This window comes from Marmota marmota, unplaced genomic scaffold, assembly GCF_001458135.2.
Source record: "Marmota marmota marmota unplaced genomic scaffold, marMar, whole genome shotgun sequence".
In the NCBI taxonomy this organism is placed as follows: domain Eukaryota; kingdom Metazoa; phylum Chordata; class Mammalia; order Rodentia; family Sciuridae; genus Marmota; species Marmota marmota.
Window position 1 is genome coordinate 13,799,373 of NW_026000272.1, and position 15,535 is coordinate 13,814,907.

General features: G+C 36.6%; 1 protein-coding gene across 4 annotated transcripts in view; it reads right to left on the reverse strand.

Moving 5' to 3' along the window:
- Window positions 1-15,535, reverse strand: part of Adgrg4 (adhesion G protein-coupled receptor G4) — a 115,636-nt gene that overhangs the window by 7,855 nt on the left and 92,246 nt on the right. For all 4 annotated transcript variants that reach the window (XM_048796977.1, XM_048796978.1, XM_048796976.1 and 1 more), the window contains 4 exons: window positions 13,916-14,037; window positions 11,740-12,008; window positions 6,802-6,880; window positions 3,453-3,733 (listed from right to left, as the gene is read on the reverse strand). In XM_048796977.1, the coding sequence (XP_048652934.1) occupies window positions 3,453-3,733; window positions 6,802-6,880; window positions 11,740-12,008; window positions 13,916-14,037 (751 nt within the window). The remainder of the gene's footprint in view (window positions 1-3,452; window positions 3,734-6,801; window positions 6,881-11,739; window positions 12,009-13,915; window positions 14,038-15,535) is intronic.

A 15,535-nucleotide genomic window follows, 5' to 3' on the forward strand; every position in this document is an offset into this window, starting at 1 on the left:
GGGGCTTCCTTTCCTTTTTCTTTTTAAATTTTTGCTGCTTTTCAGTTACACATGAAAATAGAATCTATTTTGACATAAATATGCAAGCACAGGATATATGTTGCTCTAATTCAGACCCCAGTACCTCTCCTTTCCCTCCTCTCCCCTCACCTCCTGCTACCTTCCCTCTATTGATCTTTCTGCCCTTTACCCATAGTTATTATTTAACTAATTTCTTATGGATGTACATGATGGTGAGATTCACTGTGGTATATTCATATATGTACATAGGAAATTTACATCAAATTTATGGAATGTTGTGCCAGGAAAGGTTCAGTGACTTATTGTCACTTGATGAGGAGTTGGATTAGGAAGATCTTGGTCCCCTGGTTCCAGCCCTGAGACATTCTGATTCCAGGTGGGAGGCAGCAATCTGGAGGCTAAACAAAATGACATGTTTCACTAACTATCCCCAGGGCTTTAGCTCCATGTGTAACCACACAACTGTGGGGATGAATTCAGCAGCATTCACTCTTTGAGCAGCAGCCACCTGGCTGGTGGTGCAGCAACCTGATGAGAGCAAGCCTCAGCCTCAGAGCAGGTGAAACTCCTCCAGCTTCAGCACAAACAAGGGGCAACAGTGACATCAAGCACCTATTACTGCTCTGATTTTCTGCATGGAGTTTTGGTTAATTCTCAGACTTAAAGGTTATTCTGTGAATTCCCAATGAGCTGCCTTCCAGCTTTCCCTCTCTGCCTGACAGCCTTCCCTTTTCTTTCCAATAACAGATTGATCTGCTTACTCACCAGAACACAGGCATGAGGGAAGATGTCAGGTTTTTGTCACCTGCATTTTTATTTGTGCACCCTTCCTTCACAAATGACTCATCATGAACATAATTTTTCCCACCTGACCACAGGGCAACCCCCTTAGCCAGATTGCAAGCTTGCCATTTGCTGTGTAAATAGCTAGTTTGTTCCTGTGTTTCACTGCATTCTTGTTTTGCAGTTACTTGGTGTGTGTGTGTGTGTGTGTGTGTGTGTATGTGTGTGTGTGTGTGTGTGTGTGAGAGAGAGAGAGAGAGAGAGAGAGAGAGAGAAGCGGGGGTAAGACTTGAGTTTGAAACTCAGAGCTCTGAAAACACCCTCCCAAGATAGATGGCACATTCTATCTTGTAGGCAGGACTAGGAACACTGGGTGCTTGATTGACGTAAAGCATATGTGACAGACAGAGACAGCTTGGCTCTGTTGATGCTGGATCTATGGGACCTTGGTTTTAGTCTTCAAAACAATACCCAATTAAATTCTGCTTCTACTCATGTAGGCTCCCTGCTTAGACACTACTTTCCACTTCCACCTCAGGAATGGAGCACTGGCTGTTTTGAAAACACCTCCTTCCTTTTCAAGCTCAAAACTGCTCTCTTGTTCTTTGTCAGCTTTCCTTGAACCCCTCTTTCAATAGAGTGAGTACATTTCTCCTCAGATTAGTGAGCCAATGAGATGTCTGGAGTTAGTACTAAGAAAGAAGTCTGGGCAGGCACCTAGTTCCTAAGCCACTTCTGTGAACATTCTACACCAAGTGCAGTTAGTTCTTGAGGTTAGAGCATCATGCTGGAGTAAGGAGTTAGAGTACCTCAGTGTGGGCCAGGTGGTTTTGTCCAGAGGAAAAATGTAGAACCAGCATTAAAGCCTCAGTCAGTAATCTATATTATAACCAAGTGCAGGTAATCTCAAAGGGTAACAAGTAAGTCTGGTGTGTGTGTGTGGTGGGGGTGTTCCTAAAAAACTCATTCCTACTACCAGAGGCAATAAAAATGGCACCTAAAGTCTGGGGTTGTAGCTCAGTGATAGAGCTCTTGCCTTGCGTGTGTAAGGCACTGGGTTCAATCTTCAGCACCACAAACAAATAATTCAATAAAATAAAGATATTGTGTCCATCTGCAACTAAAAAAAATTTAAATGGCACCTGAAGGAAGAACAGCACATTTTGCACCTTTACACTTTCCAGTCAGAATATGGCTGTATAGTAATCCCCTGTAATCCAAAGGAAGGGATGCATTCCAAGATCCCCAGTAGAATGCCTGAAACTATGGAGAGTTCCAAATCCTATATATATATTATCTTTGCTACACATACATACCTATGATAAATTTCAATTTATAAATTAGGCACAATAATAGATGAATGACAACTAATAATGGAATAAAACAATTATATCAACATTCTATAATAAAATTATTTAAAATTTTTGAATTGTATATTTCTTGAATTTTTCATTTAATATTTTCAGACCATGGTTGACACTTGATAATTGAAACTGTGGAAAGTAAAACAGAAATAAGGGGAACTACTGTATAAGGTTGGTAGACTAGAATCTGGTGGGACACAATATTTCTGTTAAGTCACCATACTGCTGCAAATGAGATGGGTTCTTGAATCATAAGACATTAGGGTAAAACTATGACGTATACAGATTGCTCCACCACATCCCTATACCACTTTGGAAAGGCCTGGAATATAATTGCATATCAATTCATATTTCCTGAGATTCCTCAAGGACAAACGACCATAATTTTAAAAAGGTTCTGAGGTTTTAAAAATGTAAAGTTGAAACAAAATTTTAAATATTTTTCAATAGCTTCTGAGAGTTTTTAACAAGCTATATTCTGAAGAATGAGGGAATGAATTGCTGCATTTCCATGCTTCTTTGACCAAAGAGACGTTTTCCTGATGGAGCATCCCCTGGGACGACAAGTGGAGTGAATTTAGGAAGGAGGTGTATATTGAGTGGAAAATAGTAGAGAGTACTAAAGGAGACCTTAACTCAATGGAGCTAAGTTGGCTCCCTGCTAGCCCCAGTAGCCTAAATGGTCTTGGCCGAAGATGAGGATAGTAGTATGAAGACAAGCTTCAGTCCTCCATGAAACAATTCTACATGCGTCCCCAAATCACCCAAAGATTGTTTTTATAGAACAAATCAGGTTAAAATGCACATCAATAATTACTCAAAAATATATTAACCAGCCCCCCAGCTTTACTTCTTATGTTGCCTTTTTTTCTATTGTTAATCACTTCATTGATCATTTATTTCTTTCACCAGAATATATGAAGGAGATTAAAGAGCTATAGAGCCCTTAGCTTAGGATCATCTAACTCAATCAGTTATGGTGAGATTCTGAAGAGGATTTGTAGCAAAACTAAAACTAGAACCTTGGCATGTTGCATTGGCCCACAACTCCTTGCTCTAACCTTCATTCCTACAATTCTTACACTCTTAAACTTCATTCCTATAATGAGGGGTAGCATCTAGCTAATATTTCCAATGGCTTATTGTCAAATAGTTGTGAACAGAGGCCTCCTGGACTATTTTCTCCTCCTTTAAGTCTCTAAAAGATGAGATTATTTTTCAAAGCAACCAAAGCCTTGGTGAAGGTGTAGATAGCCACACAGAGAACAGAGAAGCAGCAGTTACCTTGCAAAGTGTTACAAATGGCAAAAAGATATAAGAAAAATATCCTCACGGGTCCCCAGGCGAAAAAGGCAAACCCCCAGGTGAGGCCAAGCAAGAATGTCAGGCTTAATGTGCCTTTGAGATCATGCAGAATCATCTTCTGCCGAGTCTTCTGGCTTTGGGATTTCATGGAATTCAGTTGAGCGAGGACAATGCAGAACATGGAGAGATTCATCAGAAATATGAGGCAAAAATAAGCCACCACTGAGATGTAAAAGAGAGAATCATCTTTGATCCAACAACTATAAGAAACAAACAAAAAAATAAAGAAGACTACAGTGAGGTAGGAAAACATAAGCTCCTATTTTACCAAGATTCTGAACATCACTTAGTCAGTTCCATTTAATCTAAGGACACCTAGACCTAGAGAGATGAAGAACTTGACAGAGTTCACTCATACCCACTGGTAGCAGAGTTAGGACTAAAACACCAACCTTCTGAGCCCAGTTAAGGGTACTCTTCAATACCAAGTTAGAAATCCCATAAGATGTTTCTGTCCTACATATGCAGAAACCTCTCAGTCGAATTCCCTAGAAGACTATTTTTCATTAGCAGAAAAACAAATTATGTTTTTTCCCCCAAAGTGACTCTCCTCTCCCCACCTTACACCTGAGTTTTATTTGCAGGACAGATTCAACTCTGCATTATAAATATTACAGTAGAAGGACATGAACAATTAATGGCTTTTCTGAATGCTCTATCAACAATGATGAGCTGATCAGAGTTAATAAAAATGCTTTAAAATATGATATATTTGAACTATAAAAAGCAACACTAGCCACTGGATTGATTAAAGGCTCTACAGTTTCTATTAAAGAAGAAATTTCTTATGGTTCATATGGATAGATACTTAATTTAATAACATATCTAATTACTGAGGCATTGCCTCTAGTTTTTGAACCCAGACAAACTTGATGAATTCAACTGTGTGTTAGTTTTGCAGGGACCTGGCCCCTCCCTTCTCTCTCTCTCTCTCTTTCTCTCTCTCTCTCTCTCTTTCTCAGAGGTAGAACCAAAAATTTTTAGAGTTACAATAAAAATTTTTGATCTTTTTAAATATACATGACAGTACAGCATATTTTGACATATGGTACATATATGGAATATAACATCCTAATTAGGATCCCATTCTTGTGGTTGTACATGATGTGGAATTTCACTGGTCATGTATTCATATATGAACATAAGAAAGTTATGTCCAATTCAGTCTGCTATCTTTTCTATTCCCATCTCTCCTCTCTTTCATTCATTCCCCTTTGGGATCTCTCTTTTTTAAAGCCAGGAAAACCCTCTTTGAACATGTTGTTCACGTTGGTGTAGATAATTTCATGTATGTGTGATTTTGTGTGTATGCAACTTGGGAGGGTGTGAAAAAATATTTAATTTTCTTAATGGACTCTAATGCTTAGGGATTTCTAAATATTATCTTCAGCCTTGAAAGAAGGTATTTTAAAAACTTGTAAAATGAGGCAAACTGTATGTTTGGATAGTCATCTCCAAAATATTTATGAAGTGAAAAAAGTAATGTGTAAAGTATTCACCATTTCAGTAACAAATTGTGCAAGAAATCACTCACATGTGGAATCTAAAATAGTTGATGTCATAGAAGTAGAGAGTGGAATAGTAATAGTTTTGAGAGGATGAGGAGAGTAGTGGGAAGGAATAAGTTCTGGTGTTCTGTTACAGTTGGGTGACTATAATCAACAATATTATATTGTATGTTTTAAAAATCTAGAAGAAAGGATTTTGAATGCTTCACCACAAAAAAATAATAAATGTTTTAAGTGATGGATATTTTAATTACCCTTATTTGATCATTACACAACATGTGAATGTATCAAAAGATCCTACTGTACCCCATAAATATATGTGATTACTATGTAGCAATTAAAATAAAATAGCTCGAAAACTAAAACAAATAAAAAAACATGCAAAAGAATATGTATACAAGGATTATTAGTAACAAGAATTACCTCAAGGGAGAGAAGCTGAGTGGCTGGGGTTGGGATGAGGCTTATTTTTCATCCTCTACCTTTTTGTACATTTGGATTTTGTACCATGTGTTGAATTACCTTTCAAAATGTAATTATTTAAAAAACAAAGCTCTTAGAGCCATCTGCCTCTTACTAACAAAGTCATATGTGAAATGGCTCTTTTGGGGGAGAGTGGAGTTGATTTTGTTCTGATTTTACTTTTGCTTTTGATCTTTCAAGAAGAATCACTAGTAGACACTGAGGACCTTTTAAGTTACAAAACAGACAAAGAGGGAAGATGGAGGTGCAGATGAGAATGAAGGGAAGAGAAAAGGCAGAGAAAGAAAGAATAACAAAGATTTTAATTAGAAAGCATCTGCTGCAAAGGGCAATATAATTTTGACCCTCTGGAAACTGTCATCTCAATATAAAAGACAGAGGAGTCTTGGGAGCAGGACCTCCTACATTTGATTCCAGTCCAGTGGGAAAGGAAATCTATAGTGGACGTGATCTTGAGAGGCAACTATAAAGAGAATGGATATGTAAGGGAAAGAAAACAAATATGAAATGAGATTGTGCAGCCTAAAGGACCACAGGATAGCTATCTACACATAACAGAAGATTCTAAAGAGATAGAATCCAATGAATGACTACTTTGTTATGGCTACAGTTTAGAGAATTAAAGAGATGGGCTTATAATCAAATAAAAAAGAAAGAAAGAAAGAAAGAGAAAGGGGGTGAGGGAGGGAGGGAAAAGAGAACAATAAAGTTGAGCCAATTCACAAAGAAAAGCTTTGTTTGCTATCTTCTTCAGGGAAGATTTTTATTGTTGAAAGGTAGAAAATATTTTCCAATTTACCTCAGTATTTCCTTATAATGGCCACTAAATCTTTCCAGTGGTCTGTGAGTTTTATAATCACAATGGCTTCCAGTTATATAACACTTACTATGGATCAGGCAACAGGCTGAGCAAATATATATATATATATATACACATATATATTTATATTATATGTATATATATATTTATATATATACACACATATACATATATATGATTTCATTTTAATTTGCACATGACATTGACAGCAAACATTATTACTCCAATTTTCCAGAAGAGATTAAAAGTAAGAGATTTGGTAACTTGCTCAAGGTCGTACAGAGCCTAGGTAGCTAACCATTCCTTGAGTGTGGCTGTGACTGTGTCCAGGATAGAAAGGCTGAGGCTAAGTTCTCCCTGAAGCCAGTGTCAAGGCCAAGCCCCAAGCTGAGAACATCCCACCATACCCAGCCAGGCCAGAACCCACCACCTAAGTAGCAGAGCTCTTGGTACTTACAACTGAGTTGTTGGGCTCAGAATTCCATACAGATCTTTTCTCACGGTGAGTATGATTGCTACTGCAATTGCTGGGATTCCTAGAGTAGGAAAGGAAGCCAAAGGATCCCATTATATCATGGGAGAAGGATCCTGATCAATGACTGTGGGCAATGATATATTAAGATACTGTTTAAATGAGCCACAGATGTGCGGGCATCAAAATACCATTGTTTGCAAAATGTTTGTGAATTCTTCCAAGTTAAACATTTCTAGGAGTTCTCCAATCTGCTAAATTAAATGGCATGCCAATGGCTCCAATACAACGCCCACTGGTTATTAAAAATAGCTCAAGTGCCAAAAAATCAACTTGGCAATGGAAGTATCTAGTTCATCAGAATGCGAGTTTGCATCAAGCATTTCTTCTCAAATGATGGGCTGCCAATTTTTTTCCTTTTCAATACTGCCCCTTAGTTCCTACTATCTTTTTGTCTAGGTCACCTTGGAGGAAGGGCACAGGCAATCAGCTGCAGCCTTCAGTGCTTTTTTGACAGGGAAGCTGTTTCCACACTCATTACTAGTTTGACATTTTGACTAGATCGACCAGTTAACGACCAGTCAATTCAGCCAGACTATAATAAAGCAATCAGTTCAGTTAAAATGGTCAAACGTGATGTGAGTATAGACACAGGGTTGAAAAATCCAATTTCATGTACATTTGCAGAACTTAAATGATTTCTTTATTTCTAAAACAGTATTTCTCCTAAATGAAGAGCATACACTCACACACATTTTAGGGGTTTTGTAAGATATTTTCCAAAGCTACTCCAAACCCCAGAGTGCAAAAATTCTCCACCATCCTATTCTGTGATAAATAGGACAGCTCCTTCCAATCTATATAGTCCACACCAAGCACAGTGCCTAGTATGATGCAGACATGTTTCAAAGATACCCCTGGAATGAGGGTAGAGGGATGGAACACCTCATATTTAGGATGGAATTAAGTGGCAGTTCTCAAGTTGATATATACATTATTTTTTAAATATATCTATTGGTTGGTTGTTTCTTTTTTAAACATGGACAAATCTGCTTTGGATAGTTTTTTCTTTTATTAATGCATTATAGTTATACGTAATAGTCGGGCTCATTTTGACATAATCACACATGCATGAAATTTAATTTACTCCATTTCAGACCCATTCCCCCCTTCTCTCCCCTCCTCCCTCCCTCTATTTTCCTTCCTCTACTCTGCTTGTCTTCCTTTCACTTCTTTATTTTTTTTTATTTATTTAGATTGGTTTGGTGCTTTATAGAGACAAATAAAGCTGGAATTCACTACATACACTACGTGCATGCACTTAGCATGATTTTGTCAGATTTATTCCACATTTCCTCCCCTTTCCTGTCCCTCCTACCTCTCTGTCAACCTCCATCTTCTACTCCTCTCTATCTTTATGATACTCAACCCCCCCCACACACACTTTTTTCCTCTTATTATGCTCTAGTTTCCACATATGGGAGAAAACATTCAACTTTGATTTTCTGAGTCTGACTTATTTTACATAGTATGATGTTCACCAGTTTGGACAGGGCATTAAAAAAAGAATGAACCTTTAAAACAGGTTGCTTTGGCAATAGGAAGACACAGCTTCAAATCTAAACAGATGCTAATACTTATTTCCCTTGGGGACCTTCAATGTATCCACATAGGCCACTTAGGCAAAGGCTTAGATGTCAGCTTATTCGAATTTTGGCAGAGTGCCCTGTGGTCCTCCATGAATGAGAGAAGATGGGAAGCTTGTGAAGAGGTGCTCCAAAGCCATCTCTTACTCACATCCCCTGGGAGGCTATCTTGAGACAGTTTTCCATCGCCGGCCTGGGTGCTGCAGAATTGTGGGACTTTGTACCCTGTCTCCTCAGAACAGAGCTACAGAAGAGAAAATCTCACAGCTTCTGTTTAGAACTGGCTCCTAAGTAACAGGAAATCCCAGAACTCAGTGTGGCAGTCATCTGTTCCCTTTGCCTTGATGGTGTTGTTTTTAGCGTGTGGGACAAGAACTTGGGAGCTGGCACTTTGAGCTACTCTTCCTTGTGCTGTCTTTGTAAGTAAGAAAATAAGTCTAAGAGTGATTCATTGTATCTTTCTTTACCTACAAAACCTGCCAGGCCTCAGCCTCAGCTTGGCCCTGGCTTATGTGTACTTGGTACTCTTCGAGATATTTTTCTCTGCAAGTGCAAGCATTAACCTTCCCTGCATCTCCCTGTACCCTAGGAGTGTGTGGAACCAGAAGATCAGAGATGCAAGAAACAATCTCTGGAGAAGACCCACATGTGAGGAGTGAGTGAAGGAGGACCTTCTACACAGGGAGTCAAGGAGGAGTGGTGATGAGGAAGAAGGAAAACCAGGATCGAAGGAAATTTATGACCACTTCATCATTTCATGAAGCCTCTTCCACAACATTTTTCAATCTTCTGGTTGAATCAAGATGAGGGACACACAAAAGGAAGTGCATGTACTGCTTTTGGTTCTGTGTTTCTGATAGATTGCTAAGTATACTGAAGCCATATTTTAGATTATGTTTTGTTTACTATTTGTCTTTGCACCTGACATTAGCATAGATATTAGCACTGACTGTCTATCCAATGAAAGCATGCACTATGCTAATGAACTCATCAAAAGGATGAGTAGCTGATTAGGAAGCTATTGTCTTCACAAAGTCAATGGGGGATAAAATCTATCTACCTATGTACCATTATGTATCCTACTTAATACATATCACTTCTGTATCCAACACATTTTTGAACACAAAATCTCTTTTGGATAGGCAAGGGAGGATAGGAATGAAGCTGAGCTGACCATGCCCATTGGAAATATAGGAGGGATGCTGGGCCCGCTGTTGCATGCCTCTAATCTCAGTGGCTCAGGAGACTAAGAGAGGAGGATTGTGAGTTCAAAGCCAGCCTCAGCAACTTACTGAAGCTCTAAGCAACTTAATGAGACCCTGTCTCAAAGTAAAAAATAAAAAGGGCTGGGGATGTGGCTCAGTGGTTAAGTGCCCCTGAGTTCAATCCCTGGTACAAAAAGAAAAAAAAAAAAAAAAGAAAGAAACAAAGAGAGAGAGAGAAAGGAAGGAAAGCTGGAAAGCTGGGTGTGGTAGTAAACACCTGTAATCTCAGAGACTCAGGAGGCTGAGGGAGAATTTCAAATTTGAGGTCAGCCTTACCAAATTAGCAAGACCCTGTTGCAAAATAAAAAATAAAAATGTTTAGGGATGTAGCTTAGTTTACAGCCCCTGGATTCAATCCCCAGTACAAAAAACAAAAACAAAAACAAAACACCTTTTCACTATCTATTATGTTGAAAAGAAATACAAGAAAGCAAACCAATATAGTGACATTTATATTAGGAAAATATGCACGCTGAGTTCTATTTCTGGCTTCTTCTAAGGGCAGCAGCAATGAGGTGTCAAAAGGGTCAGGTTGTACCTGGCCAGACACCCTTTCACCCATGTCAAGTCCTTTTTCTGTTCCTTAAATGGCATGGCAAGATCATAGAGGTTAAAAGTCCAATCTATGGAGACAGAATCCCCAATTCAAATTCCTATTCTGTCCTTATTAACTGAGGGAGTTTTGGCAAATTACCTAATCTCTCTGTTTCTCAGTGTCCTCAGTAGGAATAATGATGGACCCATCCCATATAAACACTGTGAAGACTGGACTGGGGTGGGGGCTCAATGGTACAACACTTGCCTGGAATGTGTGAGGCCCTGGGTTCAATCCTCAGCACCACATAAAAATAAATAAAATAAAACTATTGTATCCAACTATTTGGATATAGTTGGATTATTATTATTATTAAATATTATATTTTAATAATATTTTAAAAATAATATTTTTAATATTATTAAAAATAAATATTAAAAAAATAAATACTGTGAAGACTAAATGAGCATATAAAGCACTTAGAATAGCTTCCGGTGCAAGTACAAGCTACCTTACTGTTAGCTGTTCCATCATTATTTGTTGATTGTAACTTCTGTAAAGGGATGACTAAAATCTGACAGGTTTACCCTTATATATCTGGCACTTAGCACAGCACATAAGCAAGCACTCAATAAATATTTGCACACCAACTCCTCACCATAAAGGTTAAAAGTTGAATTCATAGAGCAATATAGGCAGAAAAAGAGGTTCACACTCAAACACAAGTGAGGTTATCCTTAATTCCTTAACTATGATATTAACAGATTTTGGCCACAAAATAATTGCCTAATAGAGCTTGCTATGGGTTGAATGTGTCCTCCAAAGTTCATGTGGTGGAAACTTAAGATTATAAAGGTTCTGACATCATGAATGGATTAATACCATAATTGCAGGAATGGGTTTATTTTTTGCAGAAGATATTTCTTTGTAACTTCTGTCCTCCACCCCCATGTGATGCCTTCTACTATGATGCAGGCCCCTTGATCTTGGACTTCCCAGCCTCCAGAATTTAAGAAATAAATCTCATTGTGTTAAGTGACATAAGCCAAACTCAGAAAATCAATGATCATATATTTTCTCTCATATGTGGAAGTAGAAAGAAAAAAATGTGGGGATCTCATGAAAATAGAAGAGACCAGTAGCATAGAGGAAGGGGATCAGGGGAGAGAAAAGGGAGGTACTGGGGAATTAAATTGACTAAATTATATTATATTGTGTTCATGTATGAATATATAACAAATCCCTTTTACTGTCATGTATATCTAAAAAGAACAAATAAAAATTAAAAGAACAAATTCCACTATTATGTTCAATTATAATATACCAATTAAAATTAATTAATTAATTTTGAAAGGAAATAGAATCTGTTAATAAATTTTCCTGGGTATTCTGTTATAGCAGCACAAAGCAGGCTAAGAATTAGAAAGACACACAGGCTTAAAACAAAGACATCAAGAACAATGGCAGATACACTTACCCCAACCAACTAGACAAAATTTAAGGATATAATATGGAATGTATATGTTGAAGACTTTGACTAGAGCAAAATACATGTGGACTGCCTCCAGGCCCATCCAAGTTAAAGAAACAAGCAGGAAGTAATGAAGTGCCACTGCAGTTGTGATACAAAGTCCCTCTTTCTGAAACGATGACAACCAGGAATTAACCAGAAATGCCAGGTTTAACATCAATAGTGCTGTGCACAGGTTGATCAGGATTTTGGAAGGATAATCTTTTCGAAGTTTGCTAAAAAAAAAAAAAAATGTTAAGTTAGTGAGGGTTTCAGTTTAAACTAATCATTGCCACATCTTATCTGTGTACTACAAAAATAAAAGGACTACTTATTAAAATTAAATTACTTATTTTACTATATTATTTATATATGATATATGCATATATATATATAGTATGGTAAATTATATGGTCATACACACACACACACACACACACACACACACTGACTTTTAGAGTACCCCCAATATCTTTCCAGATAGAATCACAGTATCCTAAATATAGTGACTTTCATTAACAGGATTAATAATAGCCTCTCTCAACTAAGCAATCCCTTTTCTCTTTATTCTTTTTTAGAAAGAAGGAAGAGAAGAGTTTCTCAGATACTACAATTCCATTATCACCAACGTAGTAAGCTGGATCTGCATATTACCGAAAAGGATGATGGCTATGGAAACTGTTTAAAATAGATTTACTTGGATATTTCCAAACATTGCAATGGTTGGAATCATGGAAATATAGCCCTAAGTTTCAATAAGAGATCACAATTTCATTTTGTGGAAATTGATCTAGTATTTCAAAAATTAAATATACCTATTTTCTCCTTTGATTCTTTTTTTCCAACTTCTAGTCAGTGTTTACTGAATTAAGTTTTGGAATTTTTATTTCCTATTAATGTGGTATTCTAGATCGAGGTAAACTGTAAAGTGCACATATTTTAAGAATGCACTCAGTGAATTCTTAAAATTCTTTACATCTGTATACACCTATGGAACTTCCACTCAGATCAAAAGTTAGAATGTTTTCAATACCTCATAACATTCAGTAACTCCCACAAGAGGTAATTAATATTCCAACTTCTATCCCCTAGATTTACTTTTGCCTGCACTTGAAACTTCACATATATGAAATGGATCATAAAACATTATCTTTTCTTTTTCTGGTTTCTTCTGCTCAATCCTATTTAAATATTGTATAAAAGTAGTTCATTTTTCCTGTTATATAGCATTCCATTTTACAAAGATAGCACCTTTTATTCATCCAGTGAATTGTTAATGTACATTGGGGATGGTTCTAATTTGGGGTTTCTCTGACTGAAGCTGCTATAAATATTCCTGTACATATATTTTGATGGACACATGCACTTATTTCTCTTGAATACATACCTAAGAGTAAAACTTCTGGATCAATGGCTAAATGTGTATTTATCTTTTAGTAGGTATTGCTAAAGAATTTTCCAAAGCATCTGCCATTTTGCATTCCCTGAAGCAATATATAAGAGTCCCGATTGTTCCACATCCTTGTTAATACCTGTTATGGTGAGTATTTTCAATATTAGCCATTCTGTTTGGTGCCTAATGGTAATTGTGGTTTTGATTTACATTTCTCTGATGAAAAATGATGTTGAGAGCCTTGTCATATGCTTGCTTAATGGCCATTTAGGCAAAAGTTGGGATTAGGCATGGATAACTTCTTTTGTGAGGTACCTGTTAAACTCTTTTGCCCATTTTCCAATTGTACTGTCTGTCTTGTTTTTGTTATTCTTAAGAGTTTTAAATATATTTGGCATGAAAGTCCTTTGTCAGATACATGCATTGCAAATATCTTCTTCCCAAACTGTGGTTTGACATTTTACTATCATAAATGTATAAGTTCAACTTTTTCTTTTATCGATTAGTCTTCTTGTATCCTGGTGGAAAAATATTTTCTAATCCCAACTTTCTTGCTTTTTAAAAGCCCAATTCAAACTTTTTTTTAGAAGTGATAGTTGTTTTGTTTTGTTTTTAATTTATCCACTTCATAATCTAATGGATCTGACCTCTTCCTATTGGGATTTGTTCATGAAATTAACAAGGTTACAATGACAACAGCATCTATCAAACCAAATTAAACTTACTCAGAACAAATCTGTATCAACTTACTGAAAAGCTATGTATGTCACCATTGCAATTCCCAAGAAAATGGAGGATATTCCGCATCCAGTGTTTGTGATAAGAACTAATATTCGTTCATTCACTGCATCCACTGTAGACCTGGATAAATCCTAGGGAATGCAATGTGTGTATGTTACACATCTATCAGAGCAAATTTATGACAATACTTCCAGTGCTCACAAACATGTGATTCCCAGAATGTATAACATATTTGCCATAGTTCTTATACAACCAGATTGTGTAAATAAATACATGATAAGACCCTGTATTGTTTGGTGACTGTGCCTAGTACAACTGACTGTGTACAAGACATGGAGAGACATTGACAGCATTGAAAGAACATTTAGTCCTTGGTTTCATTGTCATTAACATGTTCTACACTTAAAATATAACCAAGCTAATAGATGTGAATTTGGGATACAAAGTGAATCATTACATGAACTGCGCGTCCCAAAACACTACATGGAACATCAAAAAAATGTTCTTTTCCCTTAAACCTTAAATAACTCACAAAATTAAGAGATAAAGTGGGCCTTAGAGATCACATAGTCCAGTAATTTCTTAATCTAGGGACCATAAAAGACCTGGAATGACACACAAAATTATTTGAATATATGAATGAATTGATTGGAGAAGAAGGTCCATAGCATTCATCAGATGATTAAGGTGATTTATGACTTGCAGAAAGTTAGAAGTACTGATCTACTCTGGTAGTTCTCAACTGGAAGTAATTTTGTCCTTCCTCCTAGGACATGTGGCAGTGTCTGGAGACATTTTTGGTTGTCACAACTGGGAAGGGTGCTATGAGCTTGTAGTGGGGTAGAGGCTCAGGAGCTGCTGAATGTCTTAAAATACACAGAACACATTTCCACAATAAAATAATTATTTGGGGCCTGGGGCTGTGGCTCAGTGGTAGTGCACTTGCCTGGCATGTGTGAGGCACTGGGTTTGATTCTCAGCACCATATATAAATAAGTAAAATAAAGGTCTATCAACAAAATAAATAAATAAATAAAATAATTTTTGAAAGAATTATTTGACTAATTATTAATAGAGCAAAAAATTGATAAACCCTGGTCTCCTTAAATCATTTATATTTCAGAAGAAAAATCTAAGTTCCAAACAAGGAAAGCAACCCAAACAAGATCACAAAGCTAGCTGATGACAGAGCTGGAAATAAACCCTGGTCTTCTGACTCCTACTCTAGTGCTCTAATTGATTTGGGGGAAACTAAAAAAAAAAATTCTCAAAATTTGATAATTATCAATTGACTAACTCTTATTTGTTGAATCAACATTCTTAAAAGAAATAATTAGGGAATGTTGCTCAGTGATAGAGTAATTGACTAGCATGTTTAAGGCACTGGAATCAATCAATCTCTCTCTCTCTCTCTCTCTCTCTATATATATATATATATATATGCATGTATACATGTATGTGTATGTGTATATATATATATATGAATAATATATATGTATGTATGTGTATATATATGTGTATATGTATATATGTGTATGTGTATACATATGTATATATGTGTGTGTATATATATATATATATATACATGTGTATATATATATATATATATATATATATATATACATATAT